We start from the raw sequence: 16,520 nt of genomic DNA, 5'->3' as shown, positions 1-16,520 counted from the left end.
CAAAGCTGAACTGTACGGAATTTTATGAAAGCGGCGCGGCACTGTCATTCAATTTTGAAAACGGCGTTTTTGGTTTTGTTGTTGCGGTTCTTTCTTCATGTGAAAAATCTATTTTCCTTTGATATATTGTCAAGTTATAATTACCGGAAAAGTAAAATTTAAGGATAACTGAGTTAAATGCGTGATTAACCATATTCTTGTATATGTGAAAAGTAAAACAGACTTTTATTTAATAGAAAATTAAATAGTACCCTTGCATCTATACCTTGATTATATATGTATAAATATATACTTACATTATTTAATAATTGTTTGTTATCTTTGCAGTAGATCAGAAAATATGACCACCGAATCTGCGCTTCCGCTACCTCGCTTGCCTGTACCGGATATTCGTGCCGAAGTAGCGTTCCAACACTCACAGAAACAAAACCAGAGGACACAGGAATATCGACTTCGCCCACCGAAGTTAAGATTGGCAAATCGCAGCCACTTATCAACGTGTATGTCCACAACAGCGCATGCTATTTCATTCCGTGGTGAATCTGATGGCAATTGTAATGCATTACCCGAATTAGATGCCAATGCGTTGAGCGGTTCATATGATCGCTCAATGAACGAAACTTATTTTGAACAATGTTTTACGCGCCTTGCGAAAATTGGCGAAGGCTCATTTGGCGAAGTTTTCAAAGTCCGTTCTAATGAAGATGGACGCATGTACGCGATAAAAATGTCAAAAGAACTATATCGTAGTGAGCATTATCGACAAGAGCGACTGGAGGAGGTGCGTCGTTATGAGCAATTTTCTGGTCATGCAAATTTTGTGCAATTTTACCGCGCGTGGGAACAAAACGACCGTTTATACATGCAAATGGAACTATGTCGTGAAAGTTTGGACAGATATTTAGTACGTCGTCGACATATACCTGAAGAAACAATTTGGAATATTTTACTAGACTTGTTACTTGCATTAAAGAATCTTCATGACAGAAATCTCATTCATTTGGATATTAAATTAGATAATGTTCTAATAGGCGATGACGACAGTTGTAAATTGGCCGATTTTGGTTTGGTTATTGATGTAGATAGAGTAAGTATAAAAATTTATATAAACGTTCATGTTTAGCTTTACCAAATATGTTTTGTTTGTTTTTATTATTGTTGAATAATTTTTGTAACTAAAAATATTATAATTTGTTATATTATAGGCCAACCGTCATCAAGCAACAGAAGGAGACTCTCGTTACATGGCGCCGGAAATTCTACAGGGAAAATTTTCGAAAGCCGCTGATATTTTTAGTCTGGGAGTTGCAATGCTTGAATTGTCTTGTTATTTGGAATTGCCACACAATGGACCATTATGGCAACAATTACGTAGTGGAGTTTTACCGCAAGATTTTATGAAAAGTATGCATTTCAAGCAAAAAAAAAATTAATTAATAATAATAATTCATTTTATTTAGACATATCACCGGAACTAGAAGTTCTCATAAGACAAATGATGTCGCCAGATCCAGACTCCCGACCAACCGTGGACCACCTTTTAAGTCATAAAAAGCTAGTTTGCCTAATGGAACGTAGAGATCGATGGAAGCTATTAATAAAAATGGTAAATATATAAAAGTTTAAACTCTTGCAAGTAAAGTGTTTCTTGATACACGATTATAATTCCTACAAATTGCAAGAGTATACAACTTTAGCTACAATCAATCTCTATACTACCATACTAGTTATAAATAATTATACAATATTTATTTATTTACAGAAACAAACAATACGGCGTTCTCGCAGAGTGGCGTGGTCAAAATTGTGTAATTTGAAGCACATAATTTTTAATTTCGTCACAGCTATTCTTAGTGCTTACATGCACCGCGATGCGACCAGTAATGAACACAAGCTGAATGGTTCTCCGCTACAACAGCATCTTAGAGATAAGCGACCACCTATGATCTCCCTGCGCTTACATGCATCAACACCTACCGTAGGAAATGTGCGAAATACTCCAATCGAATTTTTACCAGGGGAAAATTGTTTGCATTTATCTCAGCAAAGCACACCTATTACCTTTTCGACGCATAATAAAATTGTAAACTCAACACCTGTAAATCACAACAACCACAGTTTCCGCTCACGCAAGGATTTAACCAAGACGAGTTTTAAGTAAATATTTAGTATACCGTAATTGAGTTGAAATTGTATTGTTTTTCGTTTTTGTTTACAATGTTACAGAACGGTGGAGAACGAGTGTGGTATCGAAAATTTTAATGACATTCAATCTTCACCAAACGGTATAAGTCGACCAAATAGTTTCCTCAATTTAGAGGACTTGGAACAGAACTCACAACCTTTTGTCTCATTGGATAAATCGAGTCTTCAAGAGTGCCGAAAGAAACTCTTTACGAAAATGGATAATTAACCAACTACTAGATATCTAGAGAAATCTGCTTTGGTAATAATTGAAAATTTACGCCAAATTCGTAAGAGTTTAAATTAATATAATATTAATATATTATTACATAACAATAATAATAATAGCATACAAGCTTCAAGAAAAACGTATGCTTTTTTACGTTAGATGTAAGCAGAATTACGTAAATTCTACGCAGGAGCACACACGTATTTACCATCTGTAATAAGTGCTATTTGCTCAAAAAAGTTAACTGAAAATTTAATTGAAATAATATCTGTTTTGTTGTAGTCTGGTAGGAATGTAAGTTATATTTTCGGCGATGCATATGTGATATGTTAATACAATATACTTTATACATACATACAAACTTATATAAAAACTATTATATACGAAATGCACAATGCATATTTTGTTGATTTTTATGAATCATATACATATAGATGGATAGAAGTAGGTGCCTGTTAATTTTTATCTGCAATGCAAAACTCCTTTAGCCAAATTAAGAATGAATTTTGAAAACAAATCAAAAATAAATAGATAAATGCAAAAGGAAAATTTAAAGTGTTTTGTACATTTTAGTCATGAAGAGCTCTTCTCTCGAAAAATCGTAGCGTCGACTCATCAGATATCATCGTCCATGCCTCTGCACCATATAGCAGTACGGGGATGAATATGACTTGTAGGATTTGGTCTTTGTTCGTCGAGAAAGGACTTTTCAATTGCCTACTCAGTCCGAAATAGCACTTGCTGGCAAGAGTTATTCTCCGTTGGATTTCGAGGCTGACGTTGTTGTTGCTGTTAAGGCTGGTTCCACGATGGATGAAAATATCTACGACTGTCAACAGTGACGTGGGAGCCAAGTCGCGAGTGCGTTGGTTCTTCACCTCCGTATTTGAATAGCTCGGCCGGCAATGCATCGGTCCCCGCGGCTTTGTTGTTCTTCAGACGGGTAATTGCAATTCGAACTACTTCATGGAACGTCCGCTCCATCGCCATCGATTGAAAAATCCGAAGCTGTTGTATCGTTTTCACTGGGGGCTTTTTTTGCGTGGCAGGTCCCAAACCGTGCGCCAAACCCTGGGGAGAGCTGGTTCGCCTTCTCACTTTAGCTCACCTTCAAACGGATGTGCCTTGGCAATAGAACAGTTGGATAGCCAAACTCACACCAACTCAGACCAGAGGGAGAGAAGACCTAGAAGGGAAACAATGATATAGAAGTGAAAACCAACGTATACCAGAATATAAACTTTGACTGATGGAACCAGATTCCAAACAAACACATTTTAACATAACTAAAAAAGAATCAACAAGAAATTATGTAACAATTTCATAACTTCGAATCGATAGCTGCATATCTGTACATACATATTTAATATATATGTACATATAAAACCAGAAATGGTCAAAAAAAGCCCTAAACGTTAACTGTTTTAAGCCATTCAGCTGTAATTAAAAAAAAAAAAAACAACGACCACTAAGCCATGCACCTATATACTTACATATAAACTCGAAAAATAACACCAAATGCTCGTTCACCTTATAAAACATGTACAATATATACATACTCGTATAAACACATCCATATGTAAGCACATACATACGTGTGTATGGGAACGTATATATTACATATTAAATGACTCATTTGCTGACTGAAAATTCACTTTCACTGGTTATAAGGTGCTTAACCCTCGTCTCAAATCTGGTGGAGGTATATACAACCTTACAAACACGTAGCGACAGTGACAGTTACAACTGGGATACAAAACGTATGTGTGTTTGTATATACAAATTGAAACTTACATACGTTTTTATGAAGTGCATAAGTCGACTTTTAAGCGCCAAGCCATTTTGTCTCGCCTTATGGCATAACATAATGCATGACTATTGCTCGTATGACAAATGTGACGGCGGCCTGAATGCGGCACAGCCGAATGGGGTGTGAAGCAACAAAGTGTAGTGAAGTGAAGTAGGACAAAATTGTTGTGCCTGCATGCGATCATTCTGGCGGCGATAGACGGAAAACCCCTATGAGCACTTGATGATAAGTTCACGCACATAAATTTATGCAAAAACTCGGTAGCACTTTTTTCGAGTGTTTGTGACTGTGTGCGTGTACGCGTTGCTCTGCTTAAATGCGTCCGTGTATGTACATATGTATGTGTGTGTGTATGTATTCGTAGTCGCACAACTCGCACACGTACTGAAGTCGTGAACTGTGTCAATTAGCTGTGAGTTTGTTTACTTACCGCTGACGGTTGCCGGATATCGCTGTGGCCGCCCGCTTGGCCGTATGCAGAAAATTCATTTCATTTTCGTTGGTATTTGGTATTTGCAATTACAATAAATTACCTGCATATCTGCGTCACAATCATAATTAAAATGCATGGTGTACAATACTGATGAAAATGCCGAAGAAATACGCATTCGATTTTGTAGGTAAATACACGAATACGCAGGTGTATGTGTGTGTGTGTGTATGTGTATAACGCTGTTAATTACCAACTCACCCATTCCTGCTGTGACTCATTACAAGCGATTATATTGGATGGTTCGAGTTGCATAAGCAGGAAATTTTGTCTTGTCGTTTGGACTTACCGAATAATTAACAGTGCTTGGGTGAAGCTACTTAAAATGTAGACCTGAAAAATAGAGCATTGTTGCTAATTGAATTGATTTGACATTCTAGTTACGAGTTTATGGGTTATCAAACTGAATATGAGCACTGACGAATCGATTTTTTTCTGATTGTTTGAGTAAAATTTGAGAATAATTGGCACTCACTACTACTATAAAAAATTTTAAATTTTCAAATATTGGAAATTTTATTCAGAAAAAATCTAACACAAATACTAAGTCTAGCATGTAACTTTTCTGATCTAAAAACAATTAAAATCGGTCAGTACTTTTCGATTTTGTAGGTACCTTCTTCTAGACCGTTTTCTCCATTGCGAAACGGAAGTTATTCTTACTCTACTTGTATTGACCCCTTAGAGAGTGTGGGCTGTTAATTGTTCGGATGATTGACTACATAAGTTCATGCAATGAGTTCTACTTTCATCATACGAAGCTTTCCCATAGCGGGACCCTCTGCAAAGTTCCTTATATAGACTTCTTTTTTTTTTACTGACATAGATACCACTTATGCGGTTATAGCCGTGTTAAGGGGTCAGTAGAATAATCTTTTTTCAAAATTTTTTTTGCATTTTCTGTTCATTATACCCTTAGAATTAATGTAGAAACCCACTTTACCATTGGAAGTTTTCGAAAAAGGCCCAAAAATATTAATACCCCTGGACGTTCGGAGCGCTCGGAATGCACAACTCAAACTTTAAACGAATTTTTCTCAAAACACACTTTTTTGAACTGGCGGACATGATTCCGATCGAACTACTCAACCGATTTGCTTAATTTTTTTAAATGTTCACAAAACGCCTGGCTATCGTCCCTACTAGATTCATAATTTTTTATAATTTATTGATAATGTTATGACAAAATTTATGTAAAAAAACATGAGGAAAAATTAAAAAAAAAGAAAAGTTAATTACTTTTTTATTTATCAACATTTTTCATGATTCTAATAGGGACGATAACCATTTACCTACTTTTTAATAATAAATTGGGTTTTGTGTTTCAGATGATCCAAACGTGAGAAATCGCATCCGCCAGTGAAAAAACTCATCTCATTCATCCAGGCATATCTCCGACAGATGTCATCAAAAAATTCCGAAAAAATTTGTTTATACACTCCACGATATACCTCATTATATGGAAGGAAGGTTTTATTGTAGAATAAAAATTTCTATGAAAAAAATGTCAAAAAAAAAATAGGTCAGATTACCCTAGGGGTCAGCCTTAACCACAGTGCGCCAGTAGTTCTTCTTTTCGCAATATGGCGCCAATTGGTGTTGCCTTATATAGACGTCTCCTCAAAATTTTTTATGGATCGTGCCAGTACATTTTGGTTAGTGTTTTTGGTATGAAGCGTTTCAATGCTAGATTTGTAACAAAAGCATTTTTTCAACAATTTTTTTCTCATGTAAAAAATGAAATACTTTAGTAGAATTTTTTATTGTTACAAATAAATACTATTAACAAAGAAATTCTGAAATTTTTGAAAAAAAAATATTTTAATCTCGGCCATTACCACGACATTTCCGTTGACCGCTCGGAAAAAGGTGCGCCCGCGTTGGAAGGATAACTTCTTCCAGGATCATCTAAAGTAAAAAAGACGTGTTTTAGTTAAAACCTTAACTTAGAACTTGAACGAAGGAAAAAAACTGAAAATTGGATTTTTGGTAGACATTTTTAAAAAAATCTGAAAATTTCGCTAATATTTTTTTTTTTCAAATAGTTGAAATCGAAAAATATCCTTCGTTGAATTCTTTAAGAATTGTATAGTATATAAAGGACCTGTGTAAAATTTCATGAAGATCGGCTGAGTCTTCCCAATCGCAGTTTCACGAAAAACGCGTTTAAAGTCGGCACACTAGCTTAATTAGCATAACTAGTCTATAGTGCACAAGTTCTCAAGGCCGTATCTTCGAAACTATTACTCGGATCAAAGTTGAGGACAATATTTTAGAGGTATAGAATTTAACAGGCCAATAAAAAATTGATTTTTTGAAACCCGTAAACCCCTGTAACCCCTTAACACCAACCGATCCATCTCTTGAATATTTATATCCAACCTTCGACGTTTTTTCATTTCACAGAAGAGAAGAAAAAGCTGAAATTCAAAAGACTTCAGCAACGAACTTCCTTTCAAAACGCATATGTACATATGTATGTATGTGTTCAGAGGCATTTCGTTAAATTAAATAAAATTGTGAAATTTTTCTTAATCATTCATCTCACAAACTATTTACAAACACTTAGTACACTTGCGAAGAAAACCTAAAAAGCAATAATAAGCAAGATTTTCGAAAATTAATAGCTTCAATAGAAATAAAAATCGTTAACTTTGAGTGAATATGCATATGTGCGTTTATACGTACATACAATATATACATCATAGATGCATAAACGCATATACGGATACATATGTACATATGGAGATTTGCATACACATTTAGTCGCCGTCTATAATTTTTTCACTTTCATTTCGGTCAAGATTTTGTTCGCTTATGCAAATTGATTTGCTATACAATATGGGTTCGCACACACACACACATAATAAACACACACCTTCTCAGACTCTTTACTACGTATGTGTTTATTTATAGGTATGTGTAATAGATTTGGCGTTTGGTCGAGATGAAAGGCCAACGTCAAGAGTCAAAGCTTGCAGTCAGTTTGCGCAGCTGATGTGTAACAGAAAAAAGTATCAACAACAACAATAGCAGATGTGAATGCCGGCCATTCACATGTTTAACGGTATTGTATGTATGTTTGTTTTTTTTTGTATTTTTATATATGTACAGTTTATTCACATCGGTATTATATATGGTATATGTATATCCATATTAAATGTCTACTTTTATTTGTCAGTAATTTTGCCGGTTGCAAACACACAAGTTTATAATACTATATATTATCCGACACATATTTTATATGTATGAATAATACAATATACATATCAATTTCAATATTTTTTAAATTATTTATAGTGTTATTTATACATATACATATGTATGTATGCGTTTGAGCAGCCCTGTTATGTGGCTTTAATACCAACAATAAAAATTATGAAAAAATGGCAGACTAACTTTTCAAAATTTCGCAACAAATACGAGCTTCTCCAAATCACTTTCTATCATCACACACACACACTCATGGTCATTTTCTTGCACCTCTGTTGGTTGGCTGTTTTGATTGGCTTAGCTGTCAGCTCGTTATGCAATTTTCTCTTGGTGATTAATGCGTATTTGCGCCGCTACGCAGAGTTGCCTTCGCATACAAGAAATAATTAATTTAGTCAGCATTTTGAAATTCTATTCACACATCTCAAATATTAACATATAAATATATATAAACATATGAAGATAAATATATTTTATGTATAAAAAAAAAAATATTTGTGTGTGTATATTAAACTCTTTAGTCATTGCTTTTGTATCTGTTGGCACTTCATCATCGATTACATAAATTCATTATTACACTTTTCATTTAAATATCACTTCATTTCCAACACGTGTGTGTTTTCACATTTTCTTTGAAAATTAATGCTTGAAGGCGCACATGTTCGTAAATACAAACACAATTCTTTAATTAGTTTTCACCTTTCACACGTCTGTTTCATTTTGTTTTCATTAATGAACTTTGCATAATTAGTGTGAGCACTTTTTTTGATTTGCAGAAGTCTTCATGGCCTTCAATAAGGTTCCGTGTGGTGAAACAAATGTAAAAATATTGACCATTTGACTTCCTTAGAAATAGTACTGACATGACTAAGAAGTTGAGTCTGAGAGTGACAGTGTCTGTGAAAATATCGTATATGTATTTATGTATATTTAAAATTATTACTAAGATAATAGGAATAAGACTTGGTTCAAGCTTATACCCAAATTAGACTGTTTTCTCTACCGTTCGGACGTGGCTTTATATCATCTGATCAAATTTGACTCGGACAGCTCGATAAAAGCATTTTTTTCTAAATGTATACAGATTTTTTATGCTCGCGTGAAGTTTGATCTCCATATTCAAGTCTATTTTACACATTTGGCGATTTTTGCCATGGAAAAATATTTAACAACTAGTTTGGTTAAAATTTTGTGCATAAAATAGAATCATGGGGTGTAAAAGGTGTCAGGCCTCTGATTAAGCAGTTACATTCATGGGGCTATATCCAATTTCTACTCTTGCGGCCTCGCTACGCATCCTGGAAACGTAAGTAACCCTTCTGTAAGATGAGGTAGGTAACTCGTGGCTAAAAGAGAGGAAGCTTCAGCGGAGCCACTTTCACATATTAGCTTTAAGGGTTCACTGAAGTCTAACAACAATATCTATTCACCAGAATTGCGGCTGCGAGTAGGTGTTGGCCTTGAAGCAAGCTTCTCGCTATATAAATGTGTATAAAACATTGTACTACTCGCTTAGCGAGGCTGTGCGTTGGATTTGGGACACTCCACATAGAAATCACTCCCAATGTATAAAAAACAACAGCCTCGGTTGAAAGACCCCACTTCTGTTGACGACCACAGCAAACGTAATAAGAACTATGATTAAAGGGCATGCACCTGGAATGTCCGGTCAGTAATTTATGAAGAGGAGAGGAAAACATCCACTCCGTTGGAAAGACCAGGTGGAGAAGGACCTGACTTCGCTTGTAATCTTCAATTGGCGCATCCTTGCGAAAAGAAAAAAACGACTGGCGCGCTGTTAGTAACCATAAGCGATTTTAACGCCAGTAAAGAAGAAAAAGAAATTGTGAAGATGCCCAGCTAGTTTATGTCCCCGTTAAAGTAAATGTTGACATCACCGCCGTCCCAGAAATGCGATGGACGGGATAAAAACGGAGGTTCTTGTAGCATTTACTACAGGGGCCATATAAAGGGGCGCAAATTCGGTGTGGTGGGAGAAAGATTCAGTCGTCAAGTCTTGGTACTAACTAGCCAAAATCAGCATTAGAGCAAAATTTACCAACATAACACTAATTGGCACCCACTCCCCCACGGAAGAGAAGGACGATATGACGAAATTATATTGGCATCTTTGGTACAACAGCCGGAATTTAACCTCAATGGCGAAAGCTTTTCAAATGGGTTGAGACTGATCGACTTCGTCCTTGACGTGTATACGTTCCGAGGATCTAACATCAACACGGACCACTACGTGCGAAAAACGCACGTCAACAAACACAAGGAAGGCGTTGAGAAACTACTACCACAACCAACAGCGAAACGGGTTTCCAGTCAACTTGCACTTGGTATAAAGGTTCTTCAAGCTCTTTACGGATAGCTAGCTCGCAATGTTATGATCGACCACAACACGAGCATCTATCAAATGCTGAGAGTTGAAGAAAGAAGAGAGACGAATATGCAGACAAAACATTAAAGACGTGAGTATGAAGAGCTGGAGAAGCTGGTCGACAGGGATAATGCTCAAAAGTTCTACAATAGCATACTCTCCTCTTGCATATTGGAATTATGGAGGGAACACTTCTTCAGCCTTCTGAACGGCAGTGAAAGTGTAACATCTGGAGATGGCGAACCCTGACTCCCCAATCGATGACGATGTAATAGATTTTCCATTGCCCGATTATGGTGAAGTTAGAATAGCAATTACTCGCCTGAAGTACAAAACAGCGGCAGGCGCCGATGGATTACCGGCCTAGCTATTTAAATACGGCGGCGAAAAACTGACAAGGTGGATGCCTCAGCTTCTTTACAAGATATGGTCGGATGAAAGCAGTGTGCTCCACTCAATCTGCGCCAATTACCGTGTAATAAGCCTCCTTAATATCGCATATAAGATCTTATCGAGTGTAGTGTGTGAAAGACTGAAGCCATTAGTGTGGCCAAAAAGGAATTGGCTCTATGCCGTTATGTCTGAATTTGAGCAACACCAAAAGCTCCGTCAGGTTCGGGAACGACCAAGCGAGGTTTCCGACAAGGAGACTCCCTATCGTAAAACTTCTTCGGGCTTAAGTCCCAGCAAAACGGGACGACTTGTAAATGTTATAGAACTAGTATTGAATGATATGTGTTTACGCCCTTAGTCCTGCGTGATCAGTCATATTTAAAAGGTGTAAGTTCTTAAATGCATAATTAATAGTTAGTTTAACTATAGTGAGTTAGTTAAAAGAAGTTTTTACTTTTTTCGATTTTTCCTTCCTAAACAGAATTTAGTGAATGGATCCTACTGCTGTTAACCTTTTAAGTTAACAAATTTAATAGTTTATTTTGATTTATTACACAGAGAAAAAAGCGTAAAAGCGTTATCTCCATATACTTACAGATTTGTATGTACATTTGGACATGCAAAAAGAAATTGAAAAGTATTGAAAGCAAAAATGTGCTCTTATTGATGTTTATAGTAACGCGTTAATGATTGCTTTTAATGTGCGCTTAGAGCTTAAGAGTGTCTCGCTTGGCCAAATGTAAGTTAATGACAGCGGCTTGCAAACTAATGGAATTTTCAGGTGCTAAAACATATTATTGCGGCGCATTTTATTGTATTAATTTTGTTTTTTCTTTAAATTTTTTGTTTACTGCCGGCAAAGCGCCTTGAGTAAGCGGCAAATGATAGTGAAAGCCAAGGCAATTTCAACCGTTGAAATGCGAATAATTTGCCATAAAAAGAAAAACACATCAAAAAACAACAACCACACACACACACACAAAAAGCCACCAACTTATGCTCGAATTAATCATTTAGTTGTGTAAATACTTACTTTGGTGAGATGGGCCGAAAAGTTATTTTGAGCTTTCTTTAAACGGTCATTAATTTTCGTGAAGCGGAAATCCACTGTCAATATTCGTATTCCATTTTTCCGAACCATTTGACACCCTCTCTCCATATATGTACATATATTCAAACTGGATGTGTTATATTCTTTATGAAAGCCTTAATTAAAATAACTTTTTCAAAGGACAGTGGTTACAGATTGTTTTATTAAGGTTTAAACTGAAGTAAATTCTAACTACTCTTATCGTAGGGTTAGTAGAAAATGTCTTTAATTTAATGTAGAGAACTCTTTACACTGCGCAGGATCTAAATTCATTAACTTGTTCTTTGTTGTTCATTTTTTTTAAGCCGCACGCTTCGTCTTCCATTTTATTTTTCGCATAATAAATTTGTTTTATAATATCCATTCGATGTTCTGAATTGATATTAAGTACTTATAGCACTCTCTGTTTATCTAGACAACATCAATGATGGTAGAAGCTCAGTCAATAAGCTTGCAGAAGTAAAAGAGTCCTGAGAATATAGAGTAGTAATACTTATACCAAGACTTGTTTCTAACAATTCTCATTCCATTCTTGCCATTATTATACTCTGAGGGTATATTAAGTTTGTCACGAATTTTGTAATACTTAAAAGGATACGTTGGGGACCTTATAGAGTATAACAGTCTTACTGTTTTTCAACCAAAACAACCTCGACTGTATAGAAAAATATGAAAAAACTAATACATATTAAAAAAAAGTTTGTTCTTGTGCTTCATAAAAAACAAAATTAAAAAGTCTTTGGAGCGGTTTGGTATTGGTTTTATAATCCCCACTGACTATTAACTATTTTTTAAACATGTGTTTATTTAATATTTGGCAACGTATTTCGCTTTCTTAAAAAGAAATTGAAAGTGAATTCGCTGGATTGCAACACGAGCAACATTTGTGTATTGTGAATGTCCATTATTTCGATAGGGGCCATTGTCAACGATATCGCCGTCGGGACGTGTGAAGCATTTAGCTTTTGAATGTCACATGCATGCGCGCTAAATGTAAGCTGCGTTTGTGTGAGTCGCACACGCATGTGACCTCGTGGCACACTGTTGAAGTAAACAAAACGCTGAATTGAAGGCAAAAACAAAATATAATAATAACGAAGAAAATTATAAAAGTTTTATTTACAATAAAGTATTCATGCCAACATCATTACACACACATGCGTGTGCACACCTGTGCGCATATTTAAATGCAGCATTCACTTGCGATAACAGTAAAAGCGTATATGTGTACGCATCTCTGGCGTGGAGTCTTTGGTAACTGCGAAATATTGACGAAATGGGCACATCCGTGCACTTCCTATGTCCGCTTGTCCGCATTAAAATAATAATAACAATAATATAACTGTCATTGTTAACTTTGTTATACTTTTATTGTTTGCTATACATACATACATATGTATATTATGCTTACATATGTACTTAAGTGCGTGTTTTTGTGTGTTTTGTTATTAATTCCGCCTGTCTGTATATTTGCTTATTTTATTGCACAATAACGGTTGTAGTTGACAATGTGATTATGTGATTGTTAAATCGGGCAATTTACCGTTATAATTACACTATTTAAATTTAAAATATTTGTACCTTTTTGTTGACACTTTTTTCGTAATATTTTGATTACTTCTTTTGTTGTTGTATAGTTTTTGCAACGACCTTTGTTAATTTGTTTGGCCTAATTGTACAGTTAGCGCTTTCTGTGTAACCTTTTAGTGTTATAAAATTTATACTGCTGATTATATCAGATCCAATGTACTCAAGGACAGTGCTTGTGGTCATAAGATATATAGCTATGTATATTGAGTAGTAGGTTAGATGGATAACAACTTTCATTATCACATCAATTAGTAAAGTCTTATTCGAAGACTTTTTGCTTAAGTATAGTCATGTCTTTATTAACTTTGTTAAAAATTTTGCCTCAGTTTTACTTTGTTAAAAGGCGTAAATTTATTCTAAAATTTTGTTGAAAAATAACTAAATAAGTTCCAGAAGTTTTAATTTGCTTCACTTCTTGATTGTACTTGCAAATAGCCTCCGAAAAATGTTAAGTTAGAGATGTATTTTCTAATAGGATGTTGATTATTATTCAAAACTTTTGCACTAAAAATGATTTTTTAATCCCGATGTTCAATCCCGTTCAATCCCGATGTTGATTGATTGATAAACGAGGAATGCACCGCGACCTTGGGTCTATTGTGGCCTCTCCTAAATCACATAGCCCTAGCGTATTGATAAAATAAAATATGCTACTGGGTGCTAGCAAGGCGATATGATCCCTATTTGAAAATATGGATCCAAAGGCCTTTAACTTGCGTCTGTATTGGAGTTCTGATTTTCAGGCTCCCTGTCGCAAAACCGGCAATTTACGCAAGAAGCTAGATCCATGTTGTGTAAGGACTTCTTCAGCTAGCAGTAGCCAGTATAAATTGCGACTAATTGCCTGATATTACCCCTAGATTTGTATATTTAAGCCTGCTGAGGTTATAACCCCCCATTAACAAGCAATGCCAGTTGCCAATACCTTTCTCTGGCTACTCCTTTATAGCATATTAGTGAATGCTACGGAGTGGGCGAGCTTATCAGCCATTTCGTTCCCGGTTATACATTTGCGACCGGACACCGAGAAGAGGTGCACTTGGTTACGTTCCGTTACGCTATTCAGCCGTTCTCTGCACTCCTGCAGAGCCATTCAATCTCATAGGAGGAGATTGCTTTAAGTGCCGCTTGATTATCGCTAAGTATATACGTTATACGTTTGTTGCGATAGTTGCGTTGGAGGTTTACCTCTATTCACCGACTTATGGCAAAGACTTCTGCCTTAAAAATGCTCGGAAATCTTTCCATAGGTATGGAGAGTTTGGTCCTACGACTCCTGCGCTGATTTTTTGAAACTTGAACCCCTGAAACTTAAAGAGCAATTTAACTTATTTCAAAACTCACTGCTTTCTCATAAATTGTATTATATATGTATATCTACATACAAAGATCCTCGATAGAACTATAGCATATACTAATCTTCTATTTCGCAATTGAAAAACCATATTTGTTCACACTACCAAAACTGAAAGAAAAGCACATAGTGAAAATAAAGATAAAGTGAATTCAAATAGAATTATCAGTTTGTCTAAAAGTGTAACACTACCTAAAATAAAAGTAAAAGTAAAAAAATGTTCTGTAACAAACGATGCGATGAACACAAAAAAACGACAAAAAGTCAACGAGTCTGCCACCCGCTTATTGTTCCTTCTTTCTTTTCACTCATTTATGTTGTACACGAGTCAGCTCGTTAGCACTTATCGCGCACCATTTATATATGTGTGTGTACAACGGCCCTGACCTACAAATACAGAGGAAAAGAAAAGGCGTGTGTTGTTCTGCTACGCTTCTCGCTGCTCATTGCTCATTGCTCCAAACGAAAGACTTAAGGCACGAACTCGACGATAAAAGTATGCCATGTAGGGAGACAAGCGACATTCGGATAGAACGCAGCACGTTTAATGAATAACAGTATTACTAAAATTACGTCACTTTGTGAAATGAAAGCGAAATCGCACACACACAAACACAGAGGCTATTAAATAAGCTTTTTGGTGTTTTAGTGGTCAATTTCAAAGCGGTCCGTGGTTGGGAGAGGGAAAGTGATAAATTATTGTGTCGTGGAATGCGCAACACAACAGTATCTCACAGATCAAATATACAAAATACCTATACATAAATATGCATATGCAAATGTCTTGACGGCTCTAGATTAACTAATTCGCTTTTTCGTCAGGAATTTATGTTTCTCATAAAAAATAAAAAAACCTTAGGCATGATCACATACTCGTATTTGGTACAAATGTTACAAAATAAAATGATTCAACTTTATTTTGTCTTCAGCGGTAAAACATGACAAAAAAACGAAGAAACAGCAAAAAAACTTCAACGAAATATAACAACAGTAAAGCACCTAAATAAAATGGCAAACAAAGATAGCGAACGCCAAAACACCGTGACGCCGCATTACGTTGTTCCTTGTACAATATTTTTCGCTGCTTTGTTATTGTTGTTGCTATAATGTGTTGAAAAAATGCTTTTTTGCGTGGTGCCACCTTAAAACGGGAATTATAAAGAAGAATTCCGACAACGCCAACACAAGTGAAAGTGATTTCGAAAAAGACAGATACAAATAACACCAAGATTCACTAATCCCGTTGTTGGTTTTTGTTTTTGCTCGTTTTTTTGCACATATGCTATGTAAATATATGTACACACAGTCGTTGTATGTGTATGTGTGAATTATTGACAAGACAGTGGAAAGTCGTTGGCGATGGCGCAGTGTTGTTGTTGTTTTAATTTTGTATTGTATATCTCTTAAGTTGCCTGAATTGTGGTGATGGCGGTGCGGAAGAATGGTACGGGCCTGGCATGGCTTAGCACCGCTTATGCAACATTGCGTGTTTGGGTGCGTTATTGTGACTTGTTAACGAACCAAAAATAAATTTCTGTATACTTAAGTAATTTTCGGTTGATATTCGCAAGTTTACAAATTTTTCGAATTGGAAGTCTATGAGTTGTTGTCAAGGTACAAAATCGACATATGTTATGCGGAAAGTTTTAGGGAAGATAGTTTCGGAAGTATATCTAAATTTAGGTTAAAAATATTCTTTCAACTTCTCTTCTTTCACAAAATCATGTTATTACTAAATTTTTATCCGACCAAGAGCTGCCGATTCAGTTGTATTCCTACCT

The 16,520-nt window shown here is 35.7% G+C and overlaps 1 protein-coding gene across 2 annotated transcripts; it reads left to right on the top strand.

The window, feature by feature from the left end:
• The first annotated feature begins 51 nt into the window (after positions 1-51).
• Positions 52-2,962, top strand: LOC105231441 (membrane-associated tyrosine- and threonine-specific cdc2-inhibitory kinase). Of its 2 annotated transcripts, none has more exons than XM_011212745.4 (6): positions 52-212; positions 328-1,087; positions 1,206-1,404; positions 1,461-1,606; positions 1,763-2,157; positions 2,227-2,962. In XM_011212745.4, exons 2-6 carry the CDS (start codon positions 341-343, stop codon positions 2,411-2,413), a joined length of 1,674 nt encoding a protein of 557 aa, XP_011211047.1. In that variant the 5' UTR covers positions 52-212; positions 328-340; the 3' UTR covers positions 2,414-2,962. The 2 variants fall into 2 exon arrangements, with proteins under 2 accessions (XP_011211047.1, XP_011211048.1); XM_011212746.4 differs by having other exon boundaries at positions 56-212; positions 331-1,087.
• The last annotated feature ends 13,558 nt before the right edge of the window (positions 2,963-16,520 follow it).

This window comes from Bactrocera dorsalis, chromosome 5 (genome assembly GCF_023373825.1).
Source record: "Bactrocera dorsalis isolate Fly_Bdor chromosome 5, ASM2337382v1, whole genome shotgun sequence".
NCBI classification, from domain to species: Eukaryota; Metazoa; Arthropoda; class Insecta; order Diptera; family Tephritidae; genus Bactrocera; species Bactrocera dorsalis.
Note: the sequence above shows the minus strand (reverse complement) of the source record. Positions and strands in the feature narration are given on the sequence as shown.